The sequence below is a fragment of the Cutaneotrichosporon oleaginosum genome, assembly GCF_008065305.1.
Source record: "Cutaneotrichosporon oleaginosum strain ATCC 20508 chromosome Unknown ATCC20508_contig04, whole genome shotgun sequence".
In the NCBI taxonomy this organism is placed as follows: Eukaryota; Fungi; Basidiomycota; class Tremellomycetes; order Trichosporonales; family Trichosporonaceae; genus Cutaneotrichosporon; species Cutaneotrichosporon oleaginosum.
Window position 1 is genome coordinate 469244 of NW_027072173.1, and position 18311 is coordinate 487554.

At 59.5% G+C, this 18311-nt stretch overlaps 6 protein-coding genes across 6 annotated transcripts; 3 read left to right on the forward strand and 3 right to left on the reverse strand.

Annotated features, from left to right (window-relative positions):
• Positions 1–430: 430 nt before the first annotated feature.
• On the forward strand, positions 431–5829 carry COLE_04646 (uncharacterized protein; the record flags this gene model as incomplete). Its single annotated transcript, XM_018422332.2, has 14 exons — positions 431–490; positions 523–1515; positions 1550–1961; positions 1994–2381; positions 2414–3044; positions 3086–3440; positions 3473–3615; positions 3648–3903; positions 3944–4177; positions 4210–4653; positions 4688–4856; positions 4898–5448; positions 5481–5663; positions 5696–5829. 14 exons carry the CDS (start codon positions 431–433, stop codon positions 5827–5829), a joined length of 4953 nt encoding a protein of 1650 aa, XP_018281227.1.
• A 367-nt stretch (positions 5830–6196) lies between these two features.
• On the forward strand, positions 6197–7060 carry COLE_04647 (uncharacterized protein; the record flags this gene model as incomplete). The annotated part of the gene is made up of 2 exons (XM_018422333.2): positions 6197–6747; positions 6865–7060. 2 exons carry the CDS (start codon positions 6197–6199, stop codon positions 7058–7060), a joined length of 747 nt encoding a protein of 248 aa, XP_018281228.1.
• A 966-nt stretch (positions 7061–8026) lies between these two features.
• COLE_04648 (uncharacterized protein) lies at positions 8027–9542 on the forward strand (the record flags this gene model as incomplete). Its single annotated transcript, XM_018422334.2, has 2 exons — positions 8027–8519; positions 8554–9542. 2 exons carry the CDS (start codon positions 8027–8029, stop codon positions 9540–9542), a joined length of 1482 nt encoding a protein of 493 aa, XP_018281229.1.
• Positions 9543–9628: 86 nt separating this feature from the next.
• COLE_04649 (uncharacterized protein) lies at positions 9629–10902 on the reverse strand (the record flags this gene model as incomplete). The annotated part of the gene is made up of 5 exons (XM_065626363.1): positions 9629–10216; positions 10273–10482; positions 10514–10698; positions 10731–10762; positions 10793–10902. 5 exons carry the CDS (start codon positions 10900–10902, stop codon positions 9629–9631), a joined length of 1125 nt encoding a protein of 374 aa, XP_065482304.1.
• Positions 10903–12303: 1401 nt separating this feature from the next.
• On the reverse strand, positions 12304–13718 carry COLE_04650 (uncharacterized protein; the record flags this gene model as incomplete). Its single annotated transcript, XM_018419999.2, has 3 exons — positions 12304–13389; positions 13463–13619; positions 13651–13718. 3 exons carry the CDS (start codon positions 13716–13718, stop codon positions 12304–12306), a joined length of 1311 nt encoding a protein of 436 aa, XP_018281231.2.
• A 1972-nt stretch (positions 13719–15690) lies between these two features.
• Positions 15691–17545, reverse strand: COLE_04651 (uncharacterized protein; the record flags this gene model as incomplete). Its single annotated transcript, XM_018420237.1, has 4 exons — positions 15691–16568; positions 16611–16659; positions 16806–16902; positions 17010–17545. The coding sequence occupies 4 exons, from the start codon at positions 17543–17545 to the stop codon at positions 15691–15693; spliced, it is 1560 nt and encodes a 519-aa protein (XP_018281232.1).
• Positions 17546–18311: the final 766 nt, after the last annotated feature.

The following is an 18311-nucleotide window of genomic DNA, read 5'->3' on the forward strand; positions in this document are numbered from 1 at the left end:
AGCTGTTCTCCAAACAAGCGCCGCGTAATTTGATGGAATGTGGGGGTGTTTGGGGAGACCGCCACCCTCGAAGTAGCACGGCTTGGGGCCTGTGGGATATGACGAGCATGTCGAGCTTGCTTCTCTGCTCTATCTGCTCAACTGTCCAGGTGTGGAAGACGGGAGAAACGAGGGCCGGAGTGCAGGAAATGGTGGGGAGCTGAGGAGTTGGGAGCTTGGCAAAGAGTTGGTTTGTCATCTCTATTATTCTCCTTGCCCGCTGCATCTTCCTTCCTACCCACTCCTATCTCACTCCCCCCCCCCCCGTGGTTTCATTCCGTCGGCTCTCTCTAAACGGGATGCGCTGACAAGCACCTCAACCATCTTCAATCATCCTCTCTTTCCATCCACGATCACCCGCTCTGGTGTCAGTGGCATGAGCGGGCCGGATATGCCCACCGGCGTCGACGCCGCCTTCGACCTCGCAAACATACCACGAGATTACCTCGAAGTACGCCCTCCCACGCCCTCGCTAACTACCAGGCCTACCCCTTCCCAGCGTTCGTCCTCATCCTCCGCCGCCCCGCCAACCCAGCACTCCCAGCCCATCCCTTCGACCAGCCATGGAACGCCCTCGGCCCAGCAAGCTTCACCGAGCCTCTCGCCCCAGTCTGGGTCAACAGACGCTGGTCCCGAGTCGCAGGCACGCGCCATCTGCTCGACTGCATCACTGTGGACGGCGCACGACGCCTTGGCGACTGGCTCTCCGGTGTGAGAAGCCTGCGCGAGCGCGAACGTCTGGCCGTGTCATGGGCCGCGCACGGCGGTGTCGCGGCATCCACCACGTCCGATGATCATCTTGAGTCGGCCGCACGCCAGTTCGTCTCCAAACGTGGCCCGCCCTATGCCGCCGAGGGTGAATACGCGCCCCTTGCGCCCGCTGCTCTCGAAGAGGACCTCTCAGAAGAAACAGAGACAATCACTTTGGACTTTGCCTTCCCCCGCGGCAAGGCGCTTCTCGAACTCGTGATGGCCCCCCTTCCATTGTATGTCCGAGGTGGTGCGGCCAGCGTTACCAATAGTCTCGGGGTCATTACGATGCGACCGCGATCCAACCTCGCCCTCTTCCGTGCTGGCTCCAGCGCCTCCTCCCCACCGTTGTCGGCCCTCCAGCGTGCGCCGTCCTGTAAAGACCCCACGCTGTTCTCGAAACCCCGCGGGGGTGCGCAAGACACGCTCTTCAATGGCCAGTCCGTCATCCATAACTGGGTGACGGGCAACGCGATCCATATCAAGCAGGATGGGACGAGTGTGCCGCAACCGGGGCCAAGGGACGAAACCCACCCGTGCGGCCTGCCGATGGACGTGCGCACCCTTCTCTGGACCAAAGACTGGTCGGCGACGCCGCTTGGCCCACTGTCACAGTGGCCAGCAACGCTGCGCATGGTCATGGGGCTATGCATGGGCTTCCCCATCCGCGTGTGCATTTGGTGGGGGCGTGACCTCACCATGCTGTACAATGAGGCATTTGCTCAGGTGAGTGCCGCGTCAGGCTCAGGTCTGATCACAGAACTTCTCGAAGCATCCGCACGGGTACGGCGCCAGCGGAGCGGAGGCATGGGCGGAGCTGTGGAGCGGCGCAGGAAGCTACACCGAGCTCGTTCTCTCCGGCACAAGCATCTACAAGGACGACGACTTGTATCTCTATCGCGACTCGCACGGCAAGACATATGAGACCTACCGCTCAGGTGTTTGGTCAGTGGTGATGAATGACGAGGGCGAGTTCGGCGGTGTGTGGTATGCGCATCGTGACTCGACCGCCAAGGTCGTGTCAGATCGACGTGTGGCTATGCTGCGCGAGCTGGCAGAGCGCACGTCGGCCGCGCGTACACTTCACAGCTTCGAAACTGGGCTACTCGAGACATTACACGCACACCCGAAGGAGGCGCCTTTTGCCCTTCTCTACCTTGTGGACCAGCGACGTGAGTAGTAAGTGAGACTGCCCTGACATCAGTGCATGTTCATCGCGAAGAAGACGACCAGGTGCGCCTGCGGTACGCAGGCGGCGTCGGCATCCCCGACACACATCCTTCAGCGCCGCAGGTCGTCACACTCGAACGCGGGGCGGTGATGGACAAGCCTGCAAGCCGGCCACGCACACCCTCAACGGACTGGCCTTGGCCCTTCGAAGAGGCAATGCGGACGCGTGCCCCCATCGTAGTCCCGAACATCAGAGCGCTCATCGGCGGGTACCCCGTGCGCGCGTGGGACGAGCTTCCCAACGCCGCAGTAGTCGTTCCGCTTAATCTCAACAGCGAGGATGGACTGCCCGGCGCGGTGCTTGTGCTCGGACTCAGCTGTCGGCTTGATTATGATTCGACCTACGCCGAGTTTGTCTCTGAGTGAGTCTCTGTCACTGCACGACTGACAATAGACTTCGGTTCCAGGCAGCGTCGTACCTCGCGGCCGTGCGGCTGTATCACGGCGACCAGCATCGGATTGACAACCTCGCGTCGCTGAACAGCGCCAAGAGCAGCTTGTTTTCTCATGTCTCTCACGAGTTGTTCACTCCAATCACCCTTATCTCTGGTCCACTGGATGACTTGCTGGCCGAGATGAGGGAAGGCCCGCATATGGGCATGGTCGAGTTGGCTCGCCGCAACGTGCGCCGCTTAAAGCGGCTCGTCCAAATGATAATGTACCTCTCACGCCTGGAGAATGGGCGGTTCAAGGGGTCATTTCACCGCGAGAATCTCGGGTGCATCACCGCCGGCGTCGCAGGCATGTTCCTGAAGGCCGCGCACAAATGCCAGATCGATTACACAATTGCGTGTGATGAGACGCAGCGCGAGACATTCGTCGACCGCGAGCTGTGGGAGAAGATTCTGTTCGTGCTCATCGGGAACGCCATTGAACTGTCTTCTCATCGCTCGATGGAGGTTCGTCTCGAGTACGAGGGCTCCCGCGCAATTATAACCATCGGCGACACCACTTCAGCGGGAGCCAATGGCTCTGGACGGCGCTCCGAAGCGAGCGACACCACCATCGCCCTCGAGTTTGCCAAGGTGAGATAAGAGCTATACCAAGGCGTGGCAGCTAACCTCAGAAACTTGTTCAGCTCCATGGGGGCGTCTTCACGCGCATGATGGAAGCGGATGAGGGATTCACCTACCGCGTCGAGCTGCCGCTTGGCTCCAGTCATCTGCCAGAAGAAGCGCTGGGGGACCCCTCGGATCAAGTTGTCCCTCGTGTTGCTGCCCAGTTCGGACATGAGGTGCTCGACGAGCTGTTTATCGCCCAGCGAGAACGAGAGGATGCGATAGCCTCGATGCCCAATGGTTTCTCGCTCCTATCAAACGGTCACAGCTCGGAAGCGAGCGGCGAGTTGTCCCGCGGCTCCTCCAACCACGACCATGGCACAGTCTACTTCACTCCCCACGACGTCATTCTGGTTGTTGACGGTGTGTGTCTGAGATGAGGGAGCTGACCCCAGATGTGCCAGACAGCAGGCGGTACATTGTGTCAATCCTGAGGCCGTTTTGCAAAGTGGTTGAGGCAGCCAATGCTGAGGAGGCACTTGACCGCTTCGACGAATTTGCGCCTGATTTGATTATATCTGAGGCGGTGCTTCCCGATGTGAGTGAGCATAAGAATGCGGCTGATGCCAGCTTGACGGACCGGGCTTGATCGCCGAGCTGAGGGCTGGTACGCGGGCCCAGCGTATCGTTCCCATCCTTCTATTGACTGCGGCCGACGTTGTGCGCGACGGTGGAACGTTCCGCGCCGATGACACGCTGTCGAAGCCGTTCAACGCGCGCGAGCTAATCACTCGTGCCGACATGCAAATGCAGCTTGGCAAGAAGCGGCGGGCTCTGGAACAGCTCTTCGAGGAGCGTACTGCTGAGTTACGCCTGCTTACTGAAGGTGAGCATGTTTCGTCTCTATTGATGGCCTCTAACTTTAGGCTCGCCAGTGGGCATGTTCCGCGTCGATGCCGAGGCGCAGGTTCTCTACGCAAACCCGACGTGGCTGGCCATGACCAGCTTCTCGAAGGAGCAGTTACCGCGGTGCCTCGACGACTGGCGCCATTTATTGACGAAAGAGAGTTACGCGGAAGCCGTTCCAGTATGGGAGGCGTTCTCCAAAGGAGACGCGCAGCGCATGGTGATCGAAGTTCAGTGGAAGAACGGGCGGTGGGGTGAGTTTCCGCCCGTGATTGGGCTTACGCAGCGCATCTCACTGTCTATCGGCTGCCTGAGACGCGGTTGTCCGATGAAAAGAGCTTTATCGCGTGCTCTATGGACATCACCGAGCGCAAACTCAATGAGGAGATGCAGCGGCAGAGGGTCGAGGACGCCGAGATGCGTCGCGCCGAAGCCGAAGAGGCACGGCGCCAGCAGGAGCTGCTCATCGACATTACGAGCCACGAGATGCGCAACCCCGTGAGTTCGCTCATGCAGTGCGCCGCGCTCGTCAAGACAAACCTCGTGTTCCTGCATGATCAATTTGAACTAGTGCTTAAGGAGAACCGGGCGTTCTATCCTACCCAGCAGCTGGTCAGCACACTGGTCGAGGACCTTGAGGCGCTTGACAGCATCTATCAGTGCGGACTGGCCCAGGAGCGCATTTGCAATGACGTGCTGTCCCTTGGTAAGATCCAGTTAAACCTTCTTCGTTAGTGCTGTTTCATGAAGGAAGCTGACAGCAGAAATGTTCGATGTCAGCACAAACATACGCGGGAATGCCCACGGCATTATCGCGATATTCCAGAACGAAGCGCGGATGAATCGCATCGCGCTTCAGCTAGACATGTCGCCATCGTTCCAGGATTTAGGCGTGGAAACGATCATGACAGATCCCGTTCGCCTTGGTCAAGTGTACGTCACCACGAGAGCTCGCAGCTCAAGCTAATGTACAGCGTGTCGAATCTACTTTCGAACGCGACACGTTTCACGGCTAACTCCACCGAGCGGCGAGTTCGGCTGAGTATGGATATCGGCGTTGAACCTCCTCTCGACGACGGGTGCTCTAAACCTGTTCCCAGCACACGACCTCCACCGCTTAAGGAGGGCATGCCAATCTATCTCTACGTCTCAGTGGCGGACACGGGTCCTGGGTTGACCGAGACAGAGCTGGGCAACCTCTTCCAGCGCTTCTCACAGGCCTCTCCGATGACGCACACGGTTTTCGGCGGTTCCGGGCTTGGGCTATTCGTGTGCCGCATGATCGTCGAGCGAATGGGTGGCCGGATTGAGGTCACGAGTGAATACGGCAAGGGCTCAGAGTTCCGATTCTTCATCCAGTGTCGCGTCGGAGAGATCAAGAAGCACGCTCCTGCCCCTGGCGTTGAACGGATTCCTACCATCACGCGCAGAGATGGCCAGCGGCGCGTGCTTGTGGTCGAGGACAATGTGATCAATCGCACGGTTTTGTTGCGGCAGCTCAAGCACGTGGGGATCATCGCGGAGGGTGCGTGCAAGAACGACGCTGGCTAACAATAGCGGCCACGAATGGGCTCGAGGGGTTGGAGAAGGTGAAAGCTGCAACGCGAGAGGTCGGCACGGGGTACGACTGCGTGCTCATGGACCTCGAAATGCCTGTCATGGATGGGTACACCGCCACGCGGCAGGTGCGCATTGCTGAGGCCGCGGGCGAGTTGGACGTGACACCGATCGTCGCGTTGAGTGAGTCATCATTGAGATCAGGCTGACCTCAGCGGGAAACGCACGGCATGCACAGCTCGAGAGCGCGATGGCCGACTTTGACGCCGTCGTCGTCAAGCCATACCGCCTCGATGATCTGTTGCAAACTATGGAGAGGGTGATGGCGCGGGAGCGGGAGGCGAGATAGGTAAGAGCTCCACCACTGAGCGGTGCAGACGTTGTATGATGTAACATATGGGATTATAGCATGTCATCGGTATCAGTTTCAAGTGTCGTGCCATGTCCAGCCACAAGCCATTATCGCCTCCTACGCAGACGAATGAGAATCGACGCCCGCAAAGACAGTCGCGTTGATTAGCGCATCACCAAACGTGGTAAGGCGCAATGTCATGTCAACCACTCTGATGGGGACAACGGGACCAAATTTATAGATCGGCAAGATCCGACGTGATCAGGATGAGTCGATCTTCACGATCTTGACCCGCTTGACCCCTCATCCCGACATCTCAACATTCACATCTGCATTCCTCCCATCCCATCCACTCCTCTCCACCATGTCTACAGCCTTCGACATTGTCGCCGGCCCGACCTTCCGCCCGGGCCGACGCGCTGAGCTGGAGCGCGGTCGCCCTTATGTCTTCGAGCCCCTCGTCGCCCCCTCCTCCAGCGCCAAGCTCACCCTCCTCACGCTTCGCGGTCAAGGCCGCTCCTACGATGTCTACCACGCGATGCTGGGGAATACACCTGTCGTCGCCAAGATCTGCGACCCATGGCTCGCCGCCGGCGAGCAGCAGCTTGACCGGCGGCGGAACGGCAGCGCCAGCGCCAACGGCGCCACCAACGAAGAAGGCGAGGAGGAGGACGATGACGCCGACGCCGCCGTTCCGGACCGCCGCGCGGCGATGGAGCGCGAGGCGCGCCTCTACACTGCTCTGCAGGGGCTACAGGGGAGCGTGGTGCCGCGCTTCTACGGGCTGTGGCGCGGGACGTGTCCCTCTAAGTCGCCGTACCGACCCGATTACGAGTTGCTGGTCATGGCGGTCGAGGACGTCGGCGAGAGCCTGCAGGCGAAAGTGCGAGACTGGGCACAGGCGAAGGAATACGCGTGAGTGACGAGCAGCATGCGAAGTCGAAGCAGAGCTGGCGTGGAGGGGCCCGAGCGCCAAGCCGGCGCGGCGTCCCGGATTCGGAATTGTGCCAGAGAGGTGGAACTGACGTTTAGAGATGCCATTCGGGCTGCATACGACAAGCTGCACACTGCCGGAATCGTGCATAACGACGTCAACCTCTGCAACATCATGGTGTCGGGGCCGCGGTTGTCACTCGTCGACTTCGAGGGCGCGTTGCGGACGGGCGAGGCGGAGTTCGAGGATGCCCTCAAGGCCGAGCAGGGCATGCTTGCGCAGGTCACGGCATGAGCTGCGGGCACCGTCGGTCATGTATATCATTGCATTTTGCCGCACAGGCTGACTCGACGGCTTTTTTATTCACCCAGGACTGGGAGCACGTAGGACTGGAAGTGAGGGGAGATGGCAGGTTCACTCACCGCCCACTTCCACATGCCGAGGTTGTCCCACTTTCGCGTGCAACACGTCATGTCGTGTGAGGCTGGCCAGGCACTCACCAAGTTTGTCGTCACGAGACCTGACGGGCGGCGTGTCTCTCAGCAGCTGTTCAATCTTGCAAAGTTACTTAGTGGCCACAGGACTCCAGATGATACCACTCTACCAGATGATTCCACTCCACGCAAGCTCGAGGGATATCTGAGGATCCTACGTCTCTCCGCAGCTTTTCCCGGACGCGCTGGTGGCTAGACACTTTCATTTTGCTTGAATTGCACGCCCCGGGTCGTTCATGGGCCGTTCCCAGTCGGAGAGGGCCATGCGGTTCTATGCTCGTTTCTTTCATCTTTGCTGATAGCGCACGCATATCCGACCAACTCGGAACGTTGACTAGCTTCGTACACTGTGACTCCGCATCTTATGCCTCACTATGATCACTGAATTCAGATGCCCGGCTCCCGACAGATCGCCGACTATCGCGTGCCTTGCCCTGGACATACTTGTCACAAACATGATAAGGCGATAGCCCATGCGGTCCCATCAACGTGCAGATGATCAGGAAACCGCACTGTCTCAAGTCGCGTGCAGACTCTATACGACAACCGCACCTCTCTTATTCGGCAAGACGACTGCCGCGGGTTCGGTCGCATATCTCCCCAACTCCGTTAGATGCCGATCGCCGCAAAGCGGCGCGCGCTAAACAACCAGAGTGAAATGATGGAGCCTGACGCTGTAACTCTAAATGTTGGTAGGAGGTGGGCGATAAGCCCATTTCCCATAGCATATAATGCTCAACAGAGCGTCACGAGACGCCCACTCATGATGTCTGAGAAGGGCTCAATCCACAAAGATTCGCTTTCGCCCGTCCGGTCGCGGAGCGGGGACGACCACCTTGCCGTGCGACTCCCGGCCTCTCTCGCAACTCTCACCGAGGAGGAGCGCGAGGCCGCCGCGAAACGTGCAACCCGCAAGGTCGACATCATGCTCATCCCCGCTCTGACGCTTCTGTATCTACTCAATTTTCTGGACCGACAGAACCTCTCGTCAGCCAAGGTCGCGGGCATTGACAAGGATCTGGGCCTTACGACGCAGCAGTACGCGACGTGCGTTGCTGTGCTCTTCGCGGGCTACGTCGCCCTCCAGATTCCCTCCAACATGATCGTCGGGAAGATCAAGTATCCTGCCTACTACCTCTGCTTCAACGCGAGCCTGTGGGGCATCGTCAGCGCCTGCACGGGCGCCGTGCAGAGCTACGCGGGCCTCGCTGTATGCCGCACCATGCTGGGCGTAGTTGAAGCTGCCTTCTTCCCCGGCGGTGAGTCGTTTACCGTCAGTGTGGCTGACGGCAGCCGTCTTCCTGGTCTCCCTTTTCTACCCGCGCCGGCAGATGGCGCTGCGCACCGCGGCATTCTACACCGGTTCGCAAGTAGGTAACGCCTTTGGCGGTCTCTTCGCCATCGGTATCCTCAAGCTCGACGGGGTACACGGCCTCGCGGGCTGGCGATGGCTCTTCATCGTCGAGGGCGCGATGACGTTCGGCGTGGCGATACTTTGCGCATTCATTATGCCCAACCGCCCCGAGACGGTGCGCTGGCTCACGCCTGTAGAGCGTGACATGCTTCTGTGGCGCCTGGAAAGCGACCGTGGAACAAAGGACGAGAATGACGAGGTGTCTGTGCTTGCGGCGCTCAAGATGGCGCTTTGCGACCCCAAGACGTGGCTGCTCAACCTTACCCTTCAGTTCGGCTTCATCGCGGCGACGGTCACGAACTTCTTCCCCATCGTTGTGCAGGGCCTCGGCTTTGACCGTTCCACCACGCTCGCCATTACGGCTCCGCCGTACATTCTGTGCGCAGTCGGCTTGATCATCAACGGCTTTAGCTCGGATCGCACCCGCAACCGTTCGTACCACATCGCCATTCCCATGTGCTTCACGCTTGTGGGCAATATTATCGCCGTGGCAACCACCAAAACGGCCCCGCGCTACTTTGCCATGTGCCTGCTTCCCTTCGGCTTCTACGCCGCCTCGACGATTATCCTGTCGTGGGTCGGGGCCAATATTACCGGCCCAAGTGCCAAGCGCGCCATCGTGTACTCGATTATCAACGCGTTCGCGCAGACACCCAATATCTGGAGCTCGTATCTGTACTTCTCGCCTCCACGCTTCGTGCCGGCCTTCAGTGTCGACCTTGTTGCCAGCGCGCTGTGTATCGGGATGGCTGTAGTTACAAGGTGGTACTTCAAGCGGGAAAACCGCAAAATGGACGAAGGCAGGTATTTGGGGCGGCATGGTCCCAGTGCAGTCCAGCTTGCTGCCGGGTATAGGTACCAGTTGTAGCGCTGTACGTTGAGATAAGATGAGATGCGATGAGATGCAGCAGCGTCATGGTAGATCCTGAAGAGATCTCGATTGCTCGGCGGCCGTCACGTCTGTGCGCGGCCGCCGCATGCACAGACTTGCGTGGAGAGTGCGTCGCATCTAATGAGGGTATGTTCTGCTGGGTGTATATGTTTGTCCTTCTGTCTAATTGCTTGAGAGTCCACAACTGTCGTGATACACACTGCACCTGCCTCAGGCCTTGGTGTACGAGCTTTCTGGGGTGACTGGCGCGAACGTGGATGAGCCGTCGAGATTTGAGAGGCCGTACTCAGGGCTGGCGAGGGCCCACTTCTTGCTCTCAACCAGTATGGAGGGCGGCCACACGACAGCCCAGATGATGATGGCCAAGAAGAGTGGCAGCGTGTCCAACGAATAGTAGCACCACTCAGTGTTGCGTAGATATCCCCCGTATCCTTGGGCGAACTCGATGACACGGAAAACGCATCGCACCATGATGCCGATACACGTCCACTGGATGGCCCAGTAGAGCGTCTTCCAGCCTTTGAACCCACTTCCGCTCGCCCACTTCTCGGGGTGGTTGCTGCGCCTGGCGTCAGCTCCGGCGCATAGGAAGAGTACAGGCGGAAGGCGAAGACGACGAGTAGAATCCAAAAGAGGCCGAAGCTGATGCACTGGATGATGAGGCCGACAAGCGCGATCTGCGTCAGCTAAGTCGCGCGAAGCGCACCTTCTCGCCAATAGAAGCCATAGACTCGATGGCGGTCATGCCGCCGCCGGCGGCTTGGATCAAAAATGTGCAGATATCTGAGCCGATGAAGATGCGCGCCACGAGGCGAGCGGAGAGGAAGAGGCAGTCCTCGGCGTCGAGCCAGCTCGCGAGACGGGGTAGTAGGACGTAGTCTTGCGCGAGGAACGCACAAGGCGAAAGAAGCGTAAACTACGCGTCAGCGATTTCTTGAGAAACGCACGAGAGTGGTGACGACGTAGATGCCCAGACTCCCCGGGTCGTTCGTCATGGGGATGCGGGCGCCGAAGCCCACCGCCATCGTGAAAGTGCCTATCGTGATCCACAACATATACTTGGGTCGTGGCTTGGTGCGTGCGAAGACTGTATCAGCGCGGCCGACGGGCACGTACGGAAGGCGCACCACGCCGACAGGAGGAAGTAGGCGGCGATCGCGACGCCAGTCAATGCGAGCTGGGGGACGTAGCCCGTGCTGTTGTTAGCGCCGCCGGCGAACGCTCACATGAGGCGGTTGCCATTCTCGTCGTATTTCATGGCGTGCAGTGAGATGGGGAGGCCCCGCTTGCCCCTGCGCGATATATACGTGCCAGGCTGAGGGTTGTAAACGACCATGGCGATGCGGCATGCCCGAGCGTCAAGCCGGGAAACCCGAGGGAGGGGCGGAGGCTACGTGACTGGGGGAAACTCCGCAGCATGCAGCATTGACAAATGATACATAACATCGTCTGAGGAAAGTTCCATTTCAGTGACACTGCTTTCGCTGCTGCGCATTGCTGTCCACTCTTGCTGTCCAGAACGATGGGTCGATACAAAGAACAAGTCGGCGAAAGGTTTCGGGTATCCCGAGTGGAGTTCTCGGACCTCGGCCCGGCGTCACGGCTCCAGAGCGCTGAAAGCGATGTCGCGATCTGCCCGTGCCGGAGGAAAGTTTGATGGTCAGTCAGTACGAAATCAGACTTCACTGTTGCTGCGCCGTCACCAACATAACTGCTTTCACGATGCCTCTAGTCTTTGGGATACCGACACCGGAGCCGATATCTAGGGTTCCGATACCCGGCCTCGGGTGTTCAGACCACGGTGTCCCCTGCCGTTTCCCCCAAAAGTTCCCACAAAAGACTGCTCAAAACATAATGTTCACGCTTTGAGCTGTGAAGGTCGAACTGGGAGTCGAACCCAGGCTACAAGAACTAATTATAAATCAGAATCTTGTGTACTGACCGTTATACGATTCAACCCGTTAATTTGACTCTTTCCTCAGCATACTTATACCGGCAGCACGTAGCAGGTGGGTGGTTTGTTTGGCGCATTTACTTTGACTTCTTCACGACTCACTTCTGGTGGAGCTCGGTTACATCAACTGCATGTCAGGAAGCAATCAAGCATGGGCCTAGTGGACGAGCATACCGTTTGCTGAGCACGTTCGACAACACGGGCATAAGGACTTGGACATCGCAATGACGGGGCCGTCGTTTGTTATTGACTGGGACCCGGCCATGGGACCCGGCCAGCGAGCGACGCGTGAGGACGAACGGCGGGGTGGGGTGCGATCACCTGCGGCCTCACACTTGCAGATACTCTGGGGCGTGACTCCTTGGACTGGCCCATCGCCCGCTCAATGAAGGCGGGCTCCACCGATTGCTGCAGCTCAAGCCAGGTCGTCGCCCAGCTTATCGCCACACCTTCCAATTCGCCCCTGCACTCCCATGAGATGTACGCTGTGCATGATTAGATTGGGCCCGCCATCGTTTTCGGGTCAGGTCCCGAGCCTCGTATGATGACCTCCGGCAGCATCGTACTCTTGCTTTCTAAACAAGACGAAGGTTGTCACTGTCATCGCCACCAGCAACAGGCTTCGCAGGCACCGGGACCGGGAGCTTGTACAAGCTCATAGTTTTACTGCTATTCATGCCCGTACATACACATTGAGTAACAGCTATGATACAGTAGTGGGCAGTGTCCAGAGTTCAGTGTTCGTGTCCAGATGTTTGTCCGGGCCCTTGGAGTCTAGTAGCCTCATTGACGGTAGGCAGACGAGCGCCAGCCACGCCATTTCCCACGTCCACGGCCGCGACCACGACCGCCACGGCGGCCCTCGGAGCCGTTGTTCTCCTCCCCCTGCTCGGTCTCACCCACCTGGGAGGGTGGGGTGGAAGTATCGCTGTTCTCGGACTCGGGTGTGGGCTGCTCTGGTGCAGGCTCCTCCGCGGTCGGTTGCTCAGAAGCAGGCGGCTCAGGCTGGGGAGATGGAGCAGGCGCAGCAGTAACCGTGGAGGTCATAGTCAACGTATCGGGGGCACCCTGAGGTTCGTCTGCGGCGGGGGTGTCAGCCACGGGGGCGGCGCTCTCGGTAACTGAGGCGGCAGCTGGTTCGGCGGCGGCAGTCACCTGCGCTCCGGCCGGAAGCGCATCGGGTGTGGCTGCGGCATCGCCGTCCGGGCCGTAGAGCCTCAGGCTATTGATGAGCCAGTAGGCTTCGGCGAAGTTCTCCGGGTGATTGCGAATGAGGTCGACAATGTCTCCTTTGCAGCCGAACTTGTGGAAGTTGCTGGCAGCCCAGTGTCCGCCCATAGCAATGTTGATGATTAGCTGGTGGTCGGTGAACAGCTCGGAGAAGTTGCACGACTCTCCTGCCACACCGTTCCAGAAGGGAAAGTCGGCGACGGGGGTTCCCAATTCGTTTTCGTCAACGCGGTTCTGACCATCGCGGATAGAAGCTGGGACGTTGCCATTGCGCTCGAAGAACCAGACCTTGTACCCGCCGCGGTTGCGGCGCATGACATACCAACCCCCATCGTTCTGGTTGAAGGGCGCAGCCCACGACTTGGGGTTGGGGTCCTCGATACTGCAACCAGCCGGAGCTTGGCAGATTCTCCCGCGCACTCGACCTGAATAGTCGCTCATGCCGGGGACCTTGATCTGGGGGATCCGACACTTGTCCGTGGGCGTGTGAAGTGTGACGGAGTTCATGCCACCTCCATTGGTGCCCTCAATAATGTCGAACTCGCCTCCCTGCGGCCAAGGCCCATAGCCGTTGGTCCAGAAGGCCGGCCACGTCCCACAGCCGTCCGGCATGTGTGCAATGTCTGCGACGACAAGCACCTGGTGTCAGTGCGCTCAACTTGGACTGAGGCATGGTATGACACGGCGCCACGGGATGTGAAAGCGTACTCACCTCGCCAAACCATCCCTTGGAGTGAATGCGAATGGAGTCGCGTCCCCGTACACCGGGGGAGTCAGGCACAATGCTGGACGTGTCGCATGTCATGCCGAACTGCGTCCCACGCGTCCAGGCTAGTCCACGGCTCCGCGCTGTCCACTGGTCGACGTAGCTGCTATCAGTTGACTTTTGGTAATCCTCACTTGGTCTTCCCCAACGTGGGATCGTCGAAGGTAACAAAGTCAAAATCGCGGTAGAAGTCTTCGCCCATGGTCGTCTGGAAGAGACCCCAGGTCTTCTGGGCTCGCTTGGTCTGGATAGGCGACGCGGACGCAATTGCAGCTAGGAGGAGTGTGGCGAGCATCTTGAGGGGTGGGAAAGAGTGACTTGATGGTTGGGGACATGACAGCCAGCAGGTCTGCTTTTATGTCCTACAGCGTGTGTACTTGCCTCGTGGTCAGCAGCAATGAAACCTTCTGTGCTGCGCCTCATCACTCGCTCGGGCCTGCCTACTCACCTCTCGCATCTGATGGCGATCACTTTTAGCCTTCACAACCACTGAAACGCATCCCGTTTCGCCTCCCGAGGTATGTATTGCAGTGAGAAGGTACAGAGTAGGTCGGCTGCATGCCCAGCACTGCTGCTGTGCTTGGCAGCACTCGACATTGCAGGACATGGCAGTTCAGGGTGGTTCATGAGTAGTTACGACTCCGCTACGCGTCTGACGCGACAACTCAGTCGTCATCAGCACGGCACGGTGCCTGCAGCGCGCCCTGGCTCCCAGGATTCATGTGGACGAGGCTGGGGCTGGTGTAAGACCATGCCAACCCAAGGTGAGTGCCAAGTGAAGCGTAAACACAGCCAAGTCTGGGTGCAGAGTGCCGGCAGAGAATGTGCCAAGGAGGGTAAAGCATACTTCTCTTGTACTTAACGTGCGGATCCACCGATCCGGCGAATTGATGATGACGATCCCTGTACATGTACATACCTCTCAGATCTGCCTCTCGTGTTCGGCGATCTCAGAGCGATCCTCGACGATCGACCAGTGAACACTCTCCTCGCCAGTGAATGCTCCCACTGTGCCACGCTGCATTGTTCGCTGCCGACCAATGTTTGTATCCCCGCCATCAATCCTCCACAGCAACGGTCGCTATGACAATATTTTCCCGCCGCCCATCGGATGGTTCCAGCGATAAGCATTCTTGTGCCTCGCAGTCAATGTCGGCCTGCCCAATGGTCCTCCGTCGCCGTCAAAGCACAACAACGCTCCCACCGCCTCATGTAGCGCTCATCCAATGCATTCGGTGATCATGTGCTGCCCACCTGTTGCTCTCCGCATAAATGGGCATTGTCATGTATAGCCAGCCCAGGGAGACCTTGGACACGTCGCGTGACGCCTGACGGACAGGTCCGCGCCGCTCCTGCTCGTAGTCCACTTCACTCGCCGTCCCACATCTGGGGTCAGCAATAAGGTGCCGGGTGACGCAGTGTCCCAGGCGCCGAGCTTAACATCCCGTTCCCGTGGCAAGCGACGCACGTCACGACATGCTGGCGGACTCAGAACATGCCACTCCAAGATGTTTGAGGGTGCCATGGAGACCGACTGGGCCAGGGAATCGACGGCACCGACACTGTGGGCCATAACACCTTTACTTGATGACGCGAGCGGACTGGGTCGTCCAGCATCACGCTGCCAAGCCGACGACAGGCAGGCTATATAAGCTCCGGCTTCTCAGTGTAGCGTTGAGGCCGCTGGGAGCATGCACCCTTCGGCCGCAGCAGAGCCTGAAGTAGCATGCATCCTTAAGCGGCGAGGTTCACAGCCAAGGACGAACATGCTCACCAGCTCGGCGAGTACACGGCCATTCTTACTCCGCTGTGCGTTTCATCTGCGAACATGTGAGTGAGTTTAGATTACCTGGTCCCCCGGTGCCTCAAAGTGACTGCCGGAAAGGGCTTTAGTTACATGGTGCGGCGCCGTCTCGCTCTCTGTGGCAGCGGTAGTAATGTCCTGGCATTGTTGGTTCCTATCATATAGTGAGGTGCGTAGAGATGGATGTGGGGTAGTGGAGGTGTACAACAGAGCGGTGCGATCTACATCTAAGTGAGGATCAAGACGAGCGTTAGAATCAGGAAACCTTTAGCGCAGAGCTGCAGCGCCGCGGCGCAACATTTAAACCTAAGCAATTGCGAGCCGCGAAGCGGGGAGCTGGAAAGCTCACGTGAGACGTTTGTCGTCCCGATTAGGAGGTAGGGAAAGCGAGCATTGGAAGGGCACCCAGCAGCGTCATTGCGGCCGTGAAGATGATGAGGACGCCGAAGTTGGTGTCGCCGTACGCGCCTGCGGCGCCACTGAAGGCATTGATCTTGAGCAGGGCGGTGGAGATGGGGCCCGAGGTGAACGCACCGATGCCCTTGAGGCTGATAAAGACGCTAAATGCGATCTGGGGGACAGCCGGGTCGTCGCGGGCGATGGTGGAGATCATGCGCGCCCAGAAGCCGCACAGGCACTGTCCTGAAATGCCCCACAAGATCACGAAGCCCGTGAGTGCGGAAGCGCTGGTCCCAAAGCCCCAGAGACCCAGGCACGCTACAGCAGCAACCACAGAGTAGGCGAAGACGGAGTAGCGCGGCTGTACGTAGTCGCTAATAGAGCCGGAGGCGAGGTTGCCTATCACACTCACGCCGTTCATCATGGCCACGAAAGCCGCGGGGGACGGGGTTCTTATTCCAACCTGAGAGGCGTACGAGGGCGTCCAGAGGAGAGGAATGAAGTTGCCAAGGGAGGAGACGGTCATGAACGTAACGCCGATCCACCAAGCGGGGGTGCGGATGAAGGCCCAGTCCGGCTTGGGACGGATACGTTTCTTGATGGCGCCGACGCGCTTCACGAGCGGTACGCGGCGCTTGGTGAAGAACAAGCCTGCCGCGATGAGGATGCAGTAGCTGACGGCGATGGAGAGCATCGTCGCGCGGTACCCGAAGCGATGAAGGAGCGCGGTCACCACAAATGGGTATACCGTCCCGCCGGCGCCAGTGCCGCCGTACATAATGCCCGTCGCGAGGCCGCGCTTGGCCACGAACCACTCGAAGACGTTGGTCGCGCAAGGGAGATATGTGGCTGCTGTCAGCACCGTGCGGTGGTGAGCGCCTTAGATCTTACCTGCGGAGCACGGGTACATGATGCCCATTGTCAGGAGGAGATGCCAGGGCTGAATGTCAGCCTTGGCCCAGACCCGCGGCGATGGCCGACAGTGGCTGCGGATGGTTTTTGGCGTTGTGGCTTGCCCAAAGCAAACGAACATTTTGCCCGATCACCAATCACGCGTATGCCACCGACTGTGAAGCGTGGACGCACCTTGGTCGCGTAAGCGGATGCGATGAGGCCGGCGGTCGATACCGCGAGGCCAGCGAGCTGAATCTGGCGCTCGTACCACGGGAAGGCCGCGAACAGGCTGCCGTCAGCAGTGCCCTAGTTGGATAGTCGGAAGGGGCGATCAGGCACCGGGCCGACGCGCACGAATAGAGCCCGGCGCGTCTTGCGATGCGGAGAGAAACGTACGGGCCGAGAAGAGCGCCTGAAAAGAACAGGAGACCAGTCTGTAGCGTGGAAGCGAGCGTGAGTGTGCTCGTGGCCTCGGGGCCGAAGAGGGTGGAAACCCAGTACTCGTGGAACACGCCGACCGAATATGGCAAACCCCAGATGACGGCCTCAATCGCCGTCGCGGCCACGAGGAAGCCCCATGCCTGCGCACCGCGGTCGACGGGAGGGAGGGCGACGACCGTGTCCTCTGTCGCGCCGGCTTCGTGTTCCGTGTCACTGCCGAAGGGGTCGGAAGCCTCACCAGGAGTCGGTGGAAGAGAGGGGTTGAGACCTGGTGCGAATGGATCGGGGGCAGGAACAGCGATGCCTTTGCCGGGGGTGTCAGGAGGAGTGATGGGGACGGGGGCCGGTATGGGGGTTAGGCTGAGGCCCTTGAAAGCAAGCGGCGACTCAGCGCCGCGGGACGCGCGCCGTGACGCGCGCGTAACGGTGGGCTCGATGGGGGCTTCGATGACCTCGTCGTCGTCGTCCACCGCGACGTCGACCGGTGTCATGGCGGTCAAGCCGAAGGGGGCGGGTGCCGCGCCAGCCGACGAGCGGCGGCGGATATGGTCCAGCTCGTACGCGGAGGTGGCGGCCTCGGATTCCATGTGAGTGTGGGTCGTGGCGGGGGATGGGTTACGACTGTCAGTTATATCAACATCGCGATGCCTTCGTACACAGGTGGACTCCCGCCACCATTACAGATTTGCTGAGTACTCCTAGCTTCAGGCGGCGTGGGCATGGCATGTAGGTATGACTCGAGCGCGGGCAAGCGTAGTTTGCGCGCAGTATGCGAGAGCAATGCGGCTCTGATAGGGATCAGGTCAGTTCAGGCAACTCTGGGTGGCGATTTATTGAAAATCAGTGCATGTTGGCAAGCCCTGTGGCGCGGAGATGTGTGCCGGCACGCTGCGAGCGGCGTGGCCCAGAGGCGCGGAGACCGGGTCTGGATCGCGTCTCTTATGGAAATGCTGGGCCGACCAGGTGGCCCGCCGGGGCCAGGCGCGACAGACTCGGGGTGGCCGAGAGGCGCCGAGGGTTGCCGAACGTTTCCGCGAGCCTCTAAGGAGCGAAGATGGCGACTGTTCGGAAAGAGATCCGAGTCAGGCCGAGGAATCGAGGACGAGCGCGGGGAATGTGAGGCCCCCACCGGCCGCAGGCTGCGCAAGTGCGTGGTAGGTATGGCAGGTGCCAGTCAAGGTGACGAGCCGTGCGGTGCCCGACTGTGCGTGGCGTCATGGTGGTATCGTTTCATGCCCTCGTGTGTCGCGCAAGGTC